Below are 20,000 nucleotides of genomic sequence, written 5' to 3'. Positions count from 1 at the left end.
AGAATGATTTGTTTATGTTTATTCTTGCCAAAACAAGTACTAGGCATTTGAAGACCTAGAATTGCGGTCAAATTCCTCATTAAAGTGTGAGAGGAGCAATAAAGTCCGTACATTTTGAGTTTCATCTAAAACTGTCAGACCTCCTCACCATTACATGGGTTGTTACAATGCTCGGATTAGAAGGTTACCTATCCCGCTGATGCTCAGCCCAGCTTAATTAACACCTACTCTTTGAATCCCCAACATCACTTTAAACTGGTTACTCTTTGCCTGAATAGACTCTTACACCTGTCTCAGCAATTCTGGGAGAGATGCTTTGAAGTGTCTTTTCAAATCCCCTGTTAATGATCTGGTAATTATTGTGGTGACTTTTCAATGAGGTGTGAAGTGCTCAGGTAGTTGTCAGCCAAGAGAATCCCAAGGTACTGGGGAAGGGGGGTCACAGCAAAGAAAAAAGGGAAAAAACCCTGAGCCTGGGTCTGCCTCTCAAGTCACAAGGGCAGCCCCATCTGACCAGAGAGGGGGCCCTGTCCAAGGCTGGCATGACCACCAAGAGCTCCTGTTGGCAGATGAGACCTCTCTGATGTCCTGGGACCAGTCTGACTATAGAATCTGGGGAAACTGCAGAAATGACCCCCAAATTCCCACTAATAATGTAGCAGGCAATGGCAAGTCCCACAGCTGGCTCCAAGGAGGAGCCACACTCCTGTGCACAGACTGCAATACTGTTCCCAGTCTACTCCCAATTCAGTCCCTCCCTTCACGATCCACAGCCATTTTAAATGGTCTGGTCTGCTCAGAGTGGCCTGAGCGAGAGCCATTGATTCTTTTCTCCCAGCACTCCTGTTTTCCGATGTACCACATAGCCAGATGGGGTCAACCCAGGTGAGCTGTGCTGGGCATCCCCAACATCTGGAAGTCAAGCATGCCCCCACCTCCACGACCTGTGTTGTTGCAAATAGTAAGATTTTCTTCTTTTTTAAGGCTGTATAATATTTCATTGTATGCACATACCACATTTGCTTTGTCCATTCATCTATCTTTGGAACATTTTGGTTGCTTCCACCTCTTGGCTATCGTGAATAATGCTGCAATGAACATGAGAGTGCAGATATCTCTTTAAATTCCTGATTTCAATTCTTTGGATGTATATCCAGGAGTGAGATTGCTAGATCATATGTTAATTCTATTTTTAATTTTTCGAGAAACTTCCTTACTGTGCAGCTGCACCATTTTACATTCCCACTAACAGTGCAGTATTTCAATTTCTCGGGGTCCTTCTTAACCTAGCACTCCAACAACTACTTCTAGACAATCCAAGTTAGGCTACAAAATAAAAGTGATTTGCCATTTTGGAGCTTAAAACAAGACACCAGATTATCAATGAGCAAGGAACTAAAATAGACAAGATTTAAGAAAAGTTTAGGCCACGGGGGCGTAGTTCAGAACCCTTATGGGTCCTCCCTGGGAGATGCCCCTTCTTGGGACAGAGGTCACTGAGGATATGGGTTTTGGTGGGCAGCGAGATGACTGGGCCTTTGGTGGATTGTGGGACACTGTGAGCCTCTTTAGTTTGCCTATAGAAGAGTAAATAATGTGTTTTCTTGCCATACTGCCACTCACAAGTGAGTGACAAGTGGGCAGCTCAGATCTCTAGGCGTCATTGGTCTAGATTTCCACAGGAGTTTGGTTACAGAAGAGGTCTGATTCCTCTCTCCTGCACGCTCCATATCTTGGTCAGCAGCCAGCCAAAAGGCATGAGCCATGCCGAGTGAGGTGGGTATAGCAGGCCAGGACCACAGGCCCAGCTGCAGGGCAGCACTGGACTCTTCTGGAGAAGCTCATGGCACACATCTCCGAAGTCCAGAGGGCAGAACAAACTCAGATACAGTCAAATGGAGGCTGCCCTCGAGTGCCACCTGGGCAGCAGGGAAAGGGCACAGGAAGCCCTGAGTGACCATGGCATACAGCTTCAAGCAGGCAGTCCCATGGGGATTCTGCTACTGTGTGAAGGACTGCAGGAGTCTGCTCAGCAGCCCAGGTACCAGGAAGCATGACCCAGGATTGGGTCATGACCCAGGATTGGAGCCAAGTGATGGCAGGAACAGGCAGAAGGAAGAGAGAAAGAGACATCAGCCCCACCCTCCCCAACCAGGATGTGGTGTGGAGACAGGTTCAATCCCACCAGAGGGGGAGTATGAGCAAGTGGCAGGGTCTAAGTCCACGTGGCCAGAGGCAAAGTCGTCAGCTTAAAGTTTCCACAGTCTCCAGGCACATAGTTAATGTCTTTATTTACTCATTTATTTAATAGTTTTTGAACACTTACTACATGTCAGGTACAGTCCCAAGTACTTTTAAAATGTTAGTTCTTTTAGTCCTCACTACAACCTATGAAGCAGGTGCTCCGTTATTATTCTCATTTTACAGTTGAGAAAACTAAGGCTCAGAGTGGTAAGTATTATGCCCAAGACCATACAGTTCATAGATGATTGAAACCCCAGGACAACCTGGTATCCTTCCAGACCTGGTTCTCACTGGTCCAGGGCCTAGTTAGAGAAGGTCAAGAAGGCTCCACCTACAAATTACCCAGAATCTTCTGGAGTCTGTAGCTGGAATGCTCTTCCAGTTAGAGTCTCCTCTGCTCAGCCTAGTGATCACCCAACAGCCCCACTCAGAACATGGGCTCCAAGTTTTTGCCTATTTCCATGGATTTATTCAAACTTAAGGCCAGGGCCGGTGCAGCCTGGGCTTCCATCTCACACCTGAGTCTCCTGGAGTCTCACCCAGGTCCTCAGCAGAACTGGAAGGAGCAAGCCTTAATTGCATCAGAACGGAAGCTTGCTGAATACACCAGCCCTCTTGGTGCATGCAATCAATCCTCCACCCTGTAAATCTAGTTAGAAGTGTGATTCCGGCAATTATAAAGCCCATCATTTTCCTCTTCTTTCCTAAGTAAATTAGAAAGGCTCATTGCTCTCACTTTGCAACTGGACCTCATTTTTAAAGTGCAGCTATGAAAGCACTGCAAAGGACTGTACTTAGAGAGGCGCTGTGCCTGATGCTCAGTTGGCCAAGGGGCTTGGCTTCTAGCCCTGGTTTTGTTACCAACCAGATTGTGATCTTTGGCACGGCCAGGACCCCTCTCTGTGCCTTGGTTTCCACATGTATAAAATGAGGAGTTTGGATTAGGTAGCCTCTAGGATCTTTTCTAACTGTCATGGCCACTGGATTTGCTTGATTGCCAAGGATGGCCCCATGTAGATAGAAATTTAGCTTCTTTTAAGCCAGGAGCTTGCCCTCCCTATTTTCCACATACAGTGATGAATCCCTGCAGGTGGAAATATACCAGTTTCCACAGTAGGGTAAGGACAGAGAAGAAGCCACATGCCAGTGAAAGTACTGTTCCAAAAAACAGTACTTTCTGGAACTAAAAGTGCTAGCTAGCCATACTCACTGAATACTTACCCTGTGCAGGCACTGAACTGGTTGTTTGATAACAATAAACTCATTTAACCCTCACAATAGAGCAGCTATTCAGCCCACTTCATAGACATGAAAACTGAGACACAGCAAGACAAAGTGGTGTATCCAAGCCAGGTTTGCTAGGCTCTCAAGGCCATGGTCATAGTTACAACTCTCTCAAATCCCCAAATCTGAGGACTTTAGTAGAAAAAGAGAGAACAGACCGACCAAGAGGCAGTCTCAATGTGAAGAGACTGCCAGGCAGAACATGTGCCTGAATGAGCACATCCAAGCAAACTGCAGCTGTCCCACAAGCATGTAGGAGCCCATAGATCCAGCAAGAAGGACTGCGGTTAGAAGGCGTGAAAGGCCATGGTAAATGTGTTCCAATGTTCCTGACTCTCTCAAAATGGGCTTTTGCTTCCCATCTCTTCTACATCTTTGTAAATGGAATGCCAATTATTTCATTTGAAGGGAATGTTAGTGCTGTTTTGAAGCAGCATGAAGTAAATTTTTATGACACTTGTTAGTGGCTGGTGGGGAACATTCAGTTGCCTTGACTTTGATGACCCAGCTTTGTCTCTCAGGTTTGCAACATTGAAATCCTCAGAATTTACAATGATAAATGCTAAATGTCATCTTAATTTGTTATAAGGTGGAGACAAAAACCACAAAATATCACTTACTTTAAAGGCTGTCTCTCCCGAAAAATTACTTCAGGTAGCACACAAATTTATAGAAATGCATATTACCATATTGCAAAACATTTTTTTTCAAGGAATAGATTCTGTTAGGTTCATCTGATGGATATTAACCCCAGAAATAAGTGTTTCACAGCAGTAATTTCACAGAAACCACTTTTCTGTCCCTATCTGTGTATGTTAGTCAGCTTCCCTGGTCTTTTTCCCCCCTCTCTTCCATATCTCTCCAAGTAATTTATTTAAAAATCCATCAATGTCATACATGAAGGCTCCTAAGTAAATTGGGAGCTACAGGCTGGGTGTCTGTCAAGCTGAATCCCAGGTTCCCAACCAGCACTAACTGAGCACCTACTCTGTACCAGGTGCCATGCTGAGCAATGGAGGAGACACCAGTGGAGGAGACACACTTGTTAACAGGAAAACCACAAGCCAGAGCTTCATAAGTAAGGATGGATCAGACTGGGAAAACACCCTTAAGTATTTCAATATTGGCAGAATTTATGAATTGAGACTGAATGCAGAGTATACTCCTGGAAGGGTGAGGAGCTGATGAGTTGGCCCTTGTCCAAGGCCCAGCCTTTCTGCACCTGTTTTCTCGTCAGTAAAATGGGAAGATAACCTCCAACTCGCAGGGTTGTTAGTGATGATGGAGGCCATTCAGCAGGGCTGCAATGAAAAACAAGGTTGTCAGACGAGGCTTGAATCTAGGTTCCACTGTTGTATGACTGTAAAAGTCACTTTATCCTTCTGAGCCTCAGTTTACTTCATCTGTAAAATGGCATAGTAATCTCTTCCTCATGGAGCAGTGGTAAGGATGCATTTCAAGCTCTTAGCACAGCACCTGGCACAAGTAACTGCCAGTTAAGGGACAGCTATCATCTGGTAAAGGTGCCAATGTCAGGCTAAACCCAGGAGAGGTGCTCACTCAGCAGGCATTTCTCTCGCCTGAAGGGCACCACAGATACCACGTGGGCACCACTTTCCTCCCAGTTCTCTTTTAGACACTCTCCATCTCTCCAGAAGAGCAGAAGCTTCTTACTTCCTCAAAATGTCATTGCTGAAATCTTGCCAGATGCACAGCATGACTACAGAAAAGAAATACAGGCAGCAGCCCCTGCCTACCATGCACACAAGGCATCCACATGCAAACATTTAATGTACCAGACAGAATTAAGTCTAAGTAACAATGTAGGCTGGCAACAGTCGGCTTGTCCCAAGGCGGCCCATGATTAATTACCAAATGAATTGTGCAGGCTGTAACTGCAGCCAGAATTCTGCAGAGTCAACCCTCCCTTCTGACCATGGTGGTCAGGAAGGATAAATGTCTACACTCTGGAGATTGGATAGAGACATGTGGGGTGGGGGGAGGATCTCAATGCTTCATGCAAGCAGAGGGCAAGAGACTGTCAGCGTCTTATCAGCTGAACATTGGGGGCTTCCAGACTTCCACTCCAGTGGCCCTGGCAGATGCCCAGATCTTCAGCTGCTCCCACAAACCAGTCCTCGAGCCTCCCATATGAGAAATGGGATGTATCAGGGAGACAGCCATGAAAAGCACTATTTTCTTCACTTCCTAGTCCTCCCTGAAACACACACTCAACACAAATACCACAACCTCCCACGACTTTGATATAGCTGAACCACTGGCTTCTAGCTGCTTCCTTTTTCTGTCCTATTTTTATGATTCTTTTGTGATTCTTGCTTATTTCTCAGTCTACAACATATGGTAATAATATCTTAATCCCCCCCACATGATAAAAGAGAACTAATGAATTGCTGTACCTGCCGCACTCTGAGGTCATTGGATGAAAGGAATTCAAATAACTCAGAGAGACCTTTTTTTAAAGTTATTACTTCAATAGGCAGTATAAGGAAAAATTAGTTAATACTGGGGAGGAACACAGGAAATGAAGAGAATGAAATTACCATGCATCATTCCTAATAATTTTCTTTGAAGTCCTCAATTATTGTGTTCTAACAATACAGACCATATAGAAAAATGTGCTGTCCCTGTTTTATGGACAAACAGAAATTTATCAAAGGCTTCCATTCATTTTATAAATATTACAGGATTTGGGGAAATGGAAGGGATCTCATCTACCTCGCTTCCTTAAACCTGATATAAGGACTGTCTAGATGGTTCTGTTCATCTCCACTCCCTAAGATGCTGCTCACGTCTTGCTGGGTTAACTCAGTCTATTGAATTCACTCACTCATTCCTCAGCTATTTATTGAATCCCTACTGTTTGCCATTGAACAAAACAGGTAGTTTTGCTTTGACAGAACAGGCATGCAAATAAAGGAAAATACATTAAACAAAGAAGAAACACAACAGTGTGTCAGCTGATGAGAAGTACTGGAAAGAAGTGGGACAATGCATAAGATGCTGGACAGTGATGGGGAGACCGGGTGCGATGGCTCACTGTAATCCCAGCACTTTGGGAGGCTGAGGCGGGTGGATCACTTGAGGTCAGGAGTTCGAGACCAGTCTGGCCAACATGGAGAAACCCCATCTCTACTAAAACTACAAAAATTACCCTGGTGGGGTGGTGGGCACCTGTAATCCCAGCTACTGGGGAGGCTGAGGCAGGAAAATCACTTGAACCCAGAAGGTGGAGGTTGCAGTGAGCCGAGATTGTGCCACTGCACTCCAGCCTGGGTGACAGAGTGAGACTCTGTCTCAAAACAACAACAACAACAACAACAACAACAAAGAGTGATGGGGATGGTGGGAAGAGGCATTGTTTACAGAGATTGGTCAGAACAGGCATCTCTGAGGAGCCAACATCTGAGATCTACAGGAAGAGAGGAAGCAAGGAAGACAGATGTCAGAAAGAACACTGTCTCAGGCAGAGGAAAAAGCACGGGCAAAGGCCTTGAGTCGAGTTTTCTTGGTGTGTTCATGAAACAGCAGGGAAGCCAGGATGTCTGGAACAGAGCAGGTGAAGAAAAGAAGGGAAAGTGGGAGAAGATGGATCAGAGAGGTGGTCGGAACCACAGCTTATGAACAGGTGTCAGTCAATAGCTCAGGCAGAGTTCTTCACCGGTAGGCAGACTTACTCAGTCAGCCAACACAAGCATGGATCACTCTTTGCCCTGGCCGGCCCTCCAGGTCCCTGCTGAGCTGGAGGGAAGAGCACAAAGAGATCATGGTTGAGACAGGTGGTGAGACTTCAAATTTTCCTCCTTTTTTTTTTTTTGTGGAAGTAATATTTGCACATTTTAGAGAATATGAAAAAATGCAGAAAAGAATAATGATGCAGAGGCAGAAAAGTAAAGACATCAGGTAGCTGGGATTAGAATTGTTTCCTCCCTGCTTTCCAACCTTTGTATAAGGCGGTTATATTTATAAAAAATACATCTTTAAAAAGGATCTCAACTGAAAGTTTATTTTCTCAAAATAAAATAGAATGGTACCACATACTTGTTTAACTTATGCACAGAACTTGATGCCTACTGCCATGAGATGAGATGCCTCTAGTTCTTTAAAAAAAAAAAAAAAAGAACTTTTCAGATGAGTGAGACTGTACTGATATCCTGGCTTTGCCACTAACTGCTGTGGGACCTCAGGTAGGTGATTTACCTTCTCTGAGCCTCAGTTTTCTCATGGTAAGACAGGTATCACATCCATGGGAGTGTTGTGAAGATTAGAGATGATGTGTGTGTGTCAAACACCTGGCACATGGAAAGTACTAAACAAGCGGAAGCTAGTCAGAGCTGCTCAGAGGTAGGCAAATTGTTCAATCAACAAGTATTGGCCGGCCACGGTGGCTCACACCTGTAATCCCAGCACTTTGGGAGGCCAAGGCAGGCAGATCACTTGAAGTCAGGAGTTCAAGACCAGCCTGGCCAACATGATGAAATCCTGTCTCTACTAAAAATACAAAAATTAGCCAGACGTGGTGGCGCATGCTTGTAGTACCAGCTACTTAGGACGCTGAGGCAGGACAATGGCTTGATCCCGGGAGGTGGAGGTTGTAGTGAGCTGAGATCGCACCACTGCAGTCCAGCTTGGGTGACACAGTAAGACTCCATCTCAAAAAAACAAACAAAGAAACAAAAATGTATTTACTGAGCCTCTACCCTGAGCTAGGTGCTTTTCCTGTTGCTGGGAACAGTAGTAAACAAGATAGAAAATAACTTCCTTGCTATCTTCTGTTCTCAAATTCCAAAAAGATAGCAAATCAATCTAGAAAGTAGGATCTGTGTTACTCTCTGAAGGGTAATTACATTCTGAACAAGGGTGAGGTGACGGAGTCCTCAGCATGGCACCTGCTGGAGAAGTGGGCAGAACGCACGTTGCTAGGATGCAGGGCTTCAGTGGCACAACTTTGCAGGGAACTGCTTGGCTCCCCAAATAGATATCTTGTCTTTTCCCTTTGCTGCTGCCTTCCCTGCTGCACAAAGCCAGGAGTGTCTCAGGAAAGCTCAGGAAGTCCCTGCCTCTGACTGAAACCCCAGAGAATGTCATCTGCAGTCACAGGCAGCAGCCTGGCTCAAAACGCACCCCTTGAAGACTAGGCCTCCCTCAGCCCTCAGGATCACTTGATACTCCTGTTCTTCAGCGTTCACCAGCCACATGGCTTAGATTAAAACTGTTCTGCCACATCACCGAGCAGCTTCTGTTCCTGATATGCAAAGGCTGAAAGGAGAAGTCATTTTTATTGAAAGCAGGAAAATTCACATTTTTCTCCCCGGTAGCACCACTTCCAAGCACAAAAGTGATGGAGGTTTAAACGAAAAGGGAGTCCCAGCCCCTTGGGGAAATTAACCATTTCTGTAGAAACCAAGGACCACTCTAGGCAGCCAGCTTGGGCAGCACTGATAGTAACTATATCACAGCAGCCACCACGTGGGAACATCTGGGGATAGATAGACACTGGGTTGGAAGTATTATCACAGCAACCCTGCAAGGAGGTACCACCCACCCCCCAACTCAGATGGGGAAACCAAGGCCAAGTCAGAATAATGGCTTGCTTAGCTGGCAAGAGGTGGAATAAGTTGGGGTTTATTTTGAGGCTGTTTTTGCAACTTTCTCAGCCCCATTTTACTTATTGTTAGAAAACAATGGACAAAAGCTTCCAGAAAAGTAATCAGCCAGGATGCCTAGCAATGTAGCTGGATTCTTGGCAGACCCTTCAGAAGGATTAGCTGGTTCAGAGGGAGGGCCGTTTTGTTAAGGCCTGTCTCTGCTCCCTCCACCCCTCCCCTCTCTGAATCAGGAATACTTGGTGCTCATGGAGTACGAGGGCTTCCAACTAAAATAAACTAGGTAATAATTCAATAATTCAATACAAATGTCCACTAAAGAGTGATGGGAATGATGAAGGGTCGATGAAGTTTGTTTCCAAGCGTGAGGGGCCGAACTACTAGGAAAGTGCTTTTCAATATAAATGTGATAAATCTGATCTCTTGACATGTTATTCTTGGTAGCCCTCCTCCCGTATAATATCCCAAAGGGAATGAACTGCCCCTTGACGTGGGTTCTAACCTACAACTGTTTCATGAACACGCGCTCACTCGACCTGTCAGGACCTGTGTCCTCCCAGTCGGGACCCCCAGGCGGCAGAGCTTCAGGGCTCACATTCCCCCCCCCCCCCCCCGCCAGTCACTCTCCACTTGAAACTCCACAGAGTTCTTGGAATTTTCCTCGCTTGCTGTGAGGAGAATCCCAAGTGAGTCTGCTGTGTTGGAGCCATTAAAAACCAGCCAAACTACAGATTTGAGGTAAGAGACCCCGTAAAAAGGCAGAGCTAGTGGCGCGAAGTTGTTTCTGGCTCATGAGTTGACCTAGCTAGGCCCTTTCCCCTCTGTAACTCGACCTCAGTTTCCCCTTCTGTAAAACAAAGGAGGTTCGGTAGCGCTAAGGCGAGACAGCCAAGCTCCCCTCAGGCCTGACAAAAGGATGGTCTCCGGTCCCTCGAGCCTCCCTCTGAGAACGCTATTCACCCGAAGCGCGGGGGCGCCGGGACGCGTCCGTAGGCTTCCCTGCCCGCCCGCACGCACCCCTGGCCGCCGCGCCCCCGCACCCAGCCCCGCCCCGGCGATTCCTCTCGCAGCCCCGGCGCGTGGAACCCCGCCCTCCCCCGAGTCCCCGAGCCCGGCCAGCTGAGGGCTGGGCAGGGCGGGGCGGGGCGGGGCGGGGCGCGCGGGAGGCGGAGCCGAGCCGGGGAATCCTGCTCTGGGCAAGCACCCGGTCCCGCAGAACAGCCCGGCCGTCCAAAGGCCCCGGCGCCCGGGGGCGGCGGGGAACCCCAGACACAACCGGGTCTAGAGGGATCCCCGCGCCGAGCCAGCCGCCGCCACCGCCTCCGAGCCGCCCCCGCGGGCTTGGCAGGCGCCCGGCGCGCCCGCACTGCGCCCGGCCGCCGGCTCCCGCGGTCCCACCGTGAGCTCGCCGGCCCGTCGCCCGCTCGCCATGCAGCCGCCGCCGGCCTCGCGCGCGTAGGCGCCCGCCGCAGGCCATGCTGCCCCTGCTCGCCGCGCTGCTGGCCGCCGCCTGCCCGCTGCCGCCCGCCCGCGGCGGGGCCGCGGACGCGCCCGGCCTCCTCGGGATGCCCTCCAATGCTTCAGTCAACGCGTCCTCTGCGGAGGAGCCCATCACCCCGCGGCTGCTGGCCTCGGCAGCCCCCGGGCCCCCCGAGCGCCCGGGCCCGGAGGACGCGGCGGCGGCGGCGCCGTGCAACATCAGCGTGCAGCGGCAGATGCTGAGCTCGCTGCTAGTGCGCTGGGGCCGCCCGCGGGGCTTCCAGTGCGACCTGCTGCTCTTCTCCACCAACGCGCACGGCCGCGCTTTCTTCGCCGCCGCCTTCCACCGCGTCGGGCCGCCGCTGCTCATCGAGCACCTGGGGCTGGCGGCTGGCGGCGCGCAGCAGGACCTGCGCCTCTGCGTGGGCTGCGGCTGGGTGCGCGGTCGCCGCCCCGGCCGCCTCCGGCCCGCCGCCGCCCCCAGCGCCGCCACCACCGCCGGGGCGCCCACCGCGCTGCCAGCCTACCCCGCGGCGGAGCCGCCCGGGCCTCTGTGGCTGCAGGGAGAGCCGCTGCATTTCTGCTGCCTAGACTTCAGCCTGGAGGAGCTGCAGGGCGAGCCGGGCTGGCGGCTGAACCGTAAGCCCATTGAGTCCACGCTGGTGGCCTGCTTCATGACCCTGGTCATCGTGGTGTGGAGCGTGGCCGCCCTCATCTGGCCGGTGCCCATCATCGCCGGCTTCCTGCCCAACGGTATGGAGCAGCGTCGGACCACCGCCAGCGCCACCGCAGCCACCCCCGCCGCAGTGCCCGCAGGGACCACCGCGGCCGCCGCCGCCGCCGCCGCTGCCGCCGCCGCCGCGGCCGTCACCTCCGGGGTGGCGACCAAGTGACCCGCTCCGCTCCTCCCTGTGTCCGTCCTGTGTCCGCGCGCGCGGGTGCCTTTCCCGCCGGAGACTCGGCCGGTGTGCTTCGTGCTGTAGTTATCGTTAGTTCATCTTCCCGAGATGGGGCCGCCGAGAGGCCCCAGCGCCTTTGAAAAGCAAGGTTTGTGCTGCGCTTCCAGTTCCGAAAAGCAGATGTTTAAGCCCTTGGACTGAGGGTGGGATCGCAGCTCCGAAGACGGAGAGGAGGGAAATGGGGCCCTTTCCCCTCTATTGCATCCCCCTGCCCAACTCCCTCCCCGCACCCACGTGCCCTATATTCATGGCAGAAAATGACCAAATCCTGTGTATTTGTTTTATATATTTAATAACTGTTTTAAATGAAAGTTTTAGTAAAAAAAAATACAAAACAAAAACATTAAATTGCTATTGCTGTAGTAAGAGAAGCTCTTTGTATCTGAACATAGTTGTATTTGAAATTTGTTGTTTTTTAATTTATTTAAAATTGGGGGGAGGGCATGGGAAGGATTTAACGCCAATATATTGTTACCGCTGAAAATGAACTTTATGAACCTTTTCCAAGTTGATCTATCCAGTGACGTGGCCTGGTGGGCGTTTCTTCTTGTACTTACGTGGTTTTTTGGCTTTTAATACAGACATTTTCCTCCAGAGATGTGTATGTAGCTTTTTCTTTATTTGATTTGGGAAAGGGAATCCAAGAATTGCAAGACATTACCCTAAAACCTGAGCGAGGGAATCTCGGAAAAGTTAGAGAAGGGCTACTACTTCTGTCTCCTTTACCCGTCTGTGAGAGATAGATGGAAACCGTATTATTTGCCCTGATGGCGATTGTCTTGCATCTCACCACACTGGCCCCCAGTTCCCATCCACCCCCCACCTGTCACGGTGGCAAACCGTTTTATATGATTCAACTTTTTGCTCACTGTTCCAAGCTCTGCAAAACACCCAGGCAAGCATCAAAATGGTAAAATCAATAGTTCCTCTGAGCTGGATGGCTTTCACGAAAATGACTCACTTTAAAAGGCATGTAGATTTCTTTTCAAATGCATGAACTTTAGCAGATAAGCACATTCCAAAAGCTGGTTTTAAAACCTGAGATACTGTTTTGGCGTTTAGATTTTTCAAAAAGATAAACTCTTGGGGGATAAAGTTAATGATCACAAGATTTTCTTCACTTTTGGTTTCCATGTTACAGTATCTGCTATGTAGTAGTTTCAAATTCTTCCAGGTTTTCAGAAGAGTAAGTAAAAAGTCCTTAAAGAGACTTAATATTAAAAATTATTTTAAAAGCATTTTTAAGAGACTTTGAAAGCTACTTTCCCTTGCTTCATCTCGTCTTCATTTTGCAAGCATATTTGAGATTGGTCTAGAGCTATAGTTCTCAAAGCTTGGTCCCTGGACCAACAACATCAGCATCACCTGGGAACTTGGAGACACAAAACTTGGGCTCCACCCAGGACCTATAGAATCGGAAACTCTATAGGGATAAGGCCTAGCAATCCGTGTTCTCACATGCCCTTCAAGGCATTCTGATGCATTTCCAGTTTGAGAACTGCTGTGTTCTAGTGGAATGAAACCCTCAAATGTAGGTTGCCTTCTTTTATCTTGAGATGTCTATTATATCAAATAAATGGGATGCTTATTTTCCCAGCAATACGGCTGAAGGAGAGGCTGGGTCATTGCCCTGCAGCTTCAGCTGCCCCTCTGGCTCTTTGAGGTCCTGAGATATCTGTAGCAGGTACCAGCCCCCAAGAGGGGAAAGGGTGGAGTATTGATCTTTGTAGGTTATAAGCGTCATGATTTTTTAACCCTGTGGTAACTAGCAGAAGAAAAGTCAATAATTTTGCTAAGCTTGATCAATTTTAATATAATCATATCATTTATAACTCTGGAGGCACATTATGTATTCTTTGTACCACATACACGTAATCACTCTCCCTGCTTTTTTCCAAGATGGATACTATGGCTCAGAGAGGTTGAGCATCTTGCCTACAATCACACAGCCTCACGAGACAAAGCTGAGACTAAATCCAGGATTTCTGTCTCCCTGAATGGTATTGTTCATCACTGGAAACTTCTTTTCCTAGGAGAATTAGGAGCTCACTGCTCAAGGTCCACCCTTTTGTTGACCTACCCTAGTCACTGTCAGATTTTGTGTAGCTACAAACCCCGAAGAACCTGACAGCATTAAATGAGACATTCAGGCACTTAATGGAACTTTCTATATATGGGCCCTAATGGCTACCTTTTAGGGATGATTAAAATATCAACATCTATTGACTTTCAGAATTGCCAGTGGAACCTGCATATGTGCTCTAGGTTCTCTCTGTGTGTGTGTGTGTGTGTGTGTGTGTGTGTGTGTGTGTGTGTGTGTGTGACTGATGGACTGGTTAGTCCCAGAAAGTGAGGACAGAGCTTGCTTTGATCTTGTTCAGTTGGAGTCACCCACTGGGTAAAGGAAGTCAGGTCTTGACAAGCTCAGCTGTGAGGTCTGAATTTTCTAGTCAGTTTGATTTGCATAATCTCAGTAGTGAAATGCTTCCAAGTATGTAATTTACTAAGGATTACTCAGGAGTTCTTCTATGACAGGAAAAGAAGTGTGCCATTTTAGCCTGTGAACGTGTGCACATGGCACCCCCAGATTCCAGCCCATTCATAAAGCTTCATGGGGACAGCTTGAGTTGCCAATGATACAGCGGAGTCCCCACGATAAATCATCATTCTGTTATTTTTGCTTCTCCTGAGAGAAAGTTTACTCCTCGGGAGGGTGGATACCCCTTGTTTAATATCCAGCTGCTGCTGAAGGCTGCCTTCTTGAGTTTTCTGCTTTCATCAAGAGAGCTTCCCCCAGCCCCAGATCTGAACACCTTAATCTTCTTTGGGGCTTGCCTCAGTGGAAGAGACCACCTTGCCCAAAGCCGCACCTCCTGCCTGGGGCACCACATCCGACGACTGATCAACACAGGGGCAGAAAGACCCAGCCCTCTGGCCACAACTTGGGACAGCTCTGAAGGGTCCTCCACTACCCTCCAGTGCCCCCCGCCTTCCATTCAGGACTGAGTCCCCTCAGGGCTGGCTGAGGTGTCCATGGAAACTTCATGGAGTTGAACTACTCCCTCTGTCCATGTCTGCCTCCTCCCATTCCTTCCCTTCCACAGGCCTAATCCACACTCCCTAATAAGCCTCTTGCACAGTGATCTCTATCTCACAGCCTCCCTCTTGAGGAACCCCACCTGTGACAGGCAATGTACCCAACAACATGCAGAATTGTTCTAGCCATGTGGTCATTAGGCACATATGAGGAGCACATCACACAAATGCTTCTCATTTGCATTTCTTTTACACAGATCACACATTTATACTTTTTCTCTTCCATCTGGATAGTTCTCTAATAACCAGAATTTATGATGATATGGGAAATTTCCCCTAATGTCACTTCTTGTTTAATGATCACTTTTTGTTGATATACACATCAAAGGAGGATGCCTTGTTTCTTTCCCCCTCACATCACCTTATCATTCAGGATACACCAGGTTATGCTCCAGTAACAAGCAATCCCAGCTTCTGGTGGCTTGTGCATGAAAGGTTTGTCCCAGGCCGCGCACGGTGGCTCACCCCTGTAATCCCAGCACTTTGGGAGGCCAAGGCGGGTGGATCACCTGAGGTCAGGAGACCAGCCTGGCCAACACAGTGAAACTCCGTTTCTACTAAAAATACAAAAATTAGCCGGGCATGTTGGCATGCATCTATAGTCCCAGCTACTTGGAAGACTGAGACAGGAGAACCACTTGAACCAGGGAGAGCGGTTGCAGTGAGCCGAGATCATACCACTGCATTCCAGCCTGGGCGACAAAGCAAGACTCTGTCTTAAGAAACAAAACAGCACACACACACACACACACACACACACACACACACACACAAATGGTTTTTTCCTTGCTCATGCTGCGTGTCCAAAGGTGGTAGGAGTTCTGCACTTTGGAATCATTCAGGGACCCAGATTATGGGGACTCTGACTCAACAAGGGGGCCACCATCATCTAGGTAGGAGGAAGCAAATTCTGGAGGGTCCCACACTGGCAATTCAATGCTCCAGGCAGGAAGTCACATCCTTTCTGCTCATTGATGAGAACTGTCATGTGGCCCCACCCATCATGAGGGAGCCAAGGAGTTCAGATTTCCCAGTGGCCAAAGGGAGAGGAAAAACTGGCATCAGTGAGCAACACTAATGAAAATCACGACTTCCAGCACTGCCATACCTGTGTGATCTGTGGTCACCCAGAAGAATTACAGGACTTGGTTTGGTGAGTAGACAGAGGATCATTCTAGAAGTGCTGGCTCTAGACTCTCCTCCTCTGACACCCATACCATCTGGCCATGCTGGAAGCTACCTGCTACTCCTGGGGCATTTTACAGATAATGGTGGTATCAGCTTGGTAGCTTTCCAAAAACAGGGCAGGGGATATCCCTAAAGAACTGAATCTGGAAGATTTGCACCCTGGATCCCTACAGTCTAGGAATCTTGAGGGATAGGAGAATAGTTAGAAATAAAATGGGGAGAAAGGAGAGTGTGTCAGAACAAGCATCTCAACTCTCCTGGCCTAGCCCCGCCTGCAAACTCATTAGCATCAGGGGCATGAAGAGGTGGGTCTTCACTCCCCTATTCTCTCCTTTCACTGGGGGCCAATATCCTCCATTTCCCAGCTAGATTAAGAGGTTTCGAGCTAAAAGGATTGGGAGAGTTAACAGCGATATAAAATGACATTCAGTTCACAGCTAAGCCTTTTCCTCAGGCCAGAGAAGCCACTAGGAAAAGGAGGGGATGACAGAGGTTAACTCCCCAAATTCACCCAGGTCATCGGGGCTGGTGGCCCTTGTGTGCACCTTGTCATGGGTGCTCAGCAGGGCCTATTCCTGACTTCCCTCTGGTCTCTTGCTTGTAGACCTGTTCAGCCCCCACCCCTGCAACCCTCCACCCCAGGGCAGCCTGGCTCTTTTAGACAGTGCCTTCACCCTTCCCGGCTCTGCTGTGCCTCTTCTGGGACATCTCTCCCAGTGCAATACGGGGCTCATTCTGGGCTGGGAGTGCCGAACCCCTTCACCATGTGTGGTACTGCTGGGGAACACACCTTAAACTGGAACCCGGGCTTCTTACTGCGTTCTCTGTGGGCGAGCACTTACCAGACATCACCTTCCCTTCTTGGCTCTTCCTTGCTGGGTCTTTGGTTTTAGGGCAAAACTGTTTTGTGCAGCCTCCACATGTGAGGAGACACCTAAGGTCCCCCGGATTCTCCTCATGAAGGCTCCATTCTGCGGAACTTCTTGTTCTTGGTCTTTTCTCTGGTTCTTACACCAAGTGCAAGTTTCCTACTTGCCTCCAGCTCTCAGACATTTTCAAGAAGCCCACCCCTCTGGTCCTACCATCTCCCATCAGCTCTAAGTAACTTAAACTTTTTTTTTTTTTTTTTGAGACAGCATCTCACTCTGTTGCCCAGGCTGGAGTGCAGTGGCGCCATCTTGGCTCACAGCAACCTCTGCCTCCCAGGTTCAAACGATTCTCCTGCCTCAGCCTCCCGATTAGCTGGAACTACAGGCACACGCCACCACACCCGGCTAATTTTACATTTTTAGTAGAGACAGGTTTCCCCATGTTGGGCAGGCTGGTCGCAAACTCTGACCTCAAGGGATCTGCCCACCTTGGCCTCCCAAAGTGCTGGGATTACAGGCATGAGTCACCGTGTCTGGTAAGTAACTTAAATTTACAATTTTTTTCTCCATTCCCCACATAGCAACACTGTCCTCGGTCAGCTCCTGCTGTTTTCTCTACAGCCAAGGTCTCTGTAGACAGCAGGCCCCCATGCTTTCGCCACAACCTTCTGTTTCTGGTCTTTCTAAGAGGCTGTCTTCTTCTCTGCCCCTCGCTTCCAGCTATCAAGATCACATAACCCTCAGCACAATCGGTCCAGCCAGTTCACTGTCCCCTCCCAGCCTCGGCATCCTCCAAGCCTGTGATGACACTGGATGCTTTCTGCCACGCCCTGGGATGGGACAAGGCCCAAGGTTATTTTGAGGAGGGTAGGGATTTCCTGTGGTCTTCTGAGGACAGGTGGTGTGGCTGCTCACTCAGGACAATTAAAGGCCTCTCTCCTCGTCTCACCCTTAGGATTTTCCTGGCGTTCTTATTGCCTGCGCATTCCCAGGACTGTCTCTCAAAGCACTAGAGTGAGCTTCTGTGCTGCCAAAGATGCATTCTTTTGTGTGCTTTCACAGGATCAGTGATAAAAATCCAAATCATTGGCATCTTGATAACACGCCAAGGCCTCATTTTGACTATGGAGACAACACGCCTCCCAGCAAGCTTTTTTGGCACTCTAGAAAATAACCTACCTTCTGGGTGCCCCATCAGGACTCTTTTTGTCTGTGATTAGAGTCCTTGCCAGGCTACTGGCAGTCCTATCAGACTTCCTGAGGGTCAGTGGGCATGCAACAGAAAGCTGCTGGCCCTATCTCTCCAACCCCACAAACACCCCAACCCCAATCTAGAGGTCAAGCGGCTGCAGGTTCGAGAAACTTGTTTAGAACCTAACAGAGCCCCCAGAGCCCCCTTGTGATGGCTGCACTCCAGGCCCCTCTGAGCCACCACTGTTACCAATGCACTTTTCTATCCCAGGGGTAACATTTGTGATTTCCAGCCTACTGGTAGGGCTGCCTTCTATGGTAGCCACTCTGGACTTAAATCATTATCCACATTGTGTAAGGATCTAGAACTGTGGTCTTGCTATTATAGTACCTTGGAATCTTATTTCAGAATATTTATGATCATCAGGAATTCCCTGGCTCAAGTCAATTCCATGTATTATTTGTTCTTGCAAGATAGATGCTGATTTTCTTACCATAGAATTTAACATTAAGCCCTATCTTCCCTCCTGTGTTTCTCCCTCTGCAGCTGCTGAGGGAGACCTACACTAGAAAATAGTGGTAGTAATAATTATAGTTACTATATAGTAATCATAATAAATATGATTACTAATAACTGTTCCTTTGGACTGCTGAGGGAAAAAGCAGAAGAAATAGAAGGAAAGGCAATAACTAAGAGGAGAGAAGGAAAAGAGAATTGAAACATCAGTTCTAAGAACAGAAAGATGATCCCCTTCCTCATCCCCCCTGCACACACACAAAATAAGAGCCCCAAATGCTTCCACCGAAAGGCACAGGGGAGAATGGAGTGGATGCCCTGGAGCTGGAGGCTGAGGCGGGGTGAGAACGGAGAGCAAAACATAAACATGGAGGACCCTCCATGGGAAGGTTCCAGGCAGGAGGGGGACATGGGCAGGAGCCTGCCTGGTGGCTGGGAGCAGGTTCTGCTGGCTTCTATCCTACAGAGCTATCCCAAGGGGACTAGCTCCATCCTCTCTCCTTGGATCACTGAGTTCCAGTGTCTCACTCAGCCTGACAGGCACATCCCACCATGCCAGCATAAGGCCATCACCATGTCCCTGAGAGGGGACCTGTGTTGATTACTACTGTGCAGGTCCGTCAGAGACTGAGAATGGATATTTCACTGTACAGCATTGCCTGAAGTCATAGAATACCTTGCTAAGTAAAAAAGAAAGAAAAGACCACACATCTTCCTACTACCCAAAACTAAGCTCTGCAAACATTTTGGTGCATGTAGTTGCAGTCTTGTTTTACACATGTGTGTGTGTGACCATAAGTTATTATTCATACTAAAAAATGAAAATGGCCAGGCATGGTGGCTCACACCTGTAATCTCAGCACTTTGGGAGGCCAAGGCGGGCAGATCGCCTGAGGTTAGGAGTTTGAGACCACCTTGGCCAACATGGTGAAACCCCATCTCTACTAAAAATGCAAAAATTAGCTGGGTGTGGTGGCAGGCACCTGTAATCCCAGCTACTTGGGAGGCTGAGGCAGGAGAATTGCTTGAACCCAGGAGCGGAGGTTGCAGTGAGCTGAGATTCTGCCACTGCACTCCAGCCTGGACGACAAGAGCCAAACTCCATCTCAAAAAAAAAAAGGAACTGTATTGTGCATAACTGCTTTTAAAACTTGTATTTCTTTACTAGACCAGTGTTATATCATAGAAAAATTAGAAAATACCATTCATAAAACAAATGAATAAATATCTCCTATAACCCCCAGTACCCACAAGTGAGCATGGCTGATATTTATTGATGGATATTCAAATGTATGTATTATGCATATTTTAACCCCAAACTGAGTACCTGCTTCTTAGCGTGCTGCATTCCTGCACTCAGCAGCTCTTTGACAGTTCCCTCCCTCTGCAGAAGGTCATAGAGGGCTTCTCACGGCAGGTGTGTGAAGGTTGTGTTCTTGATGTGTGGGTCAGACATCAGCTGCACAGGATATTGAAATCTATCAAGGCCAAAGACGTAATGGAGATGGGGGAGGGAGGATTGGATCTGCTATATTTCCCTTCCAAGTTT

At 48.5% G+C, this 20,000-nt stretch overlaps 1 protein-coding gene across 1 annotated transcript; it reads left to right on the top strand.

The window, feature by feature from the left end:
• The first annotated feature begins 10,366 nt into the window (after nucleotides 1–10,366).
• TMEM158 (transmembrane protein 158) lies at nucleotides 10,367–12,184 on the top strand. Its single transcript, XM_015129179.3, has one exon. It carries the CDS (start codon nucleotides 10,628–10,630, stop codon nucleotides 11,522–11,524), a length of 897 nt encoding a protein of 298 aa, XP_014984665.2. The 5' UTR covers nucleotides 10,367–10,627; the 3' UTR covers nucleotides 11,525–12,184.
• Nucleotides 12,185–20,000: the final 7,816 nt, after the last annotated feature.

The sequence above is a fragment of the Macaca mulatta genome, chromosome 2 (genome assembly GCF_049350105.2).
Source record: "Macaca mulatta isolate MMU2019108-1 chromosome 2, T2T-MMU8v2.0, whole genome shotgun sequence".
Lineage (NCBI taxonomy): Eukaryota > Metazoa > Chordata > Mammalia > Primates > Cercopithecidae > Macaca > Macaca mulatta.
Note: the sequence above shows the minus strand (reverse complement) of the source record. Positions and strands in the feature narration are given on the sequence as shown.

What these genes read in the sequence shown, in the direction of transcription:
- TMEM158 (XM_015129179.3), top strand. Translation starts at nt 10,628, where the DNA reads ATGCTGCCCCTGCTCGCCGCGCTGCTGGCCGCCGCCTGCCCGCTGCCG.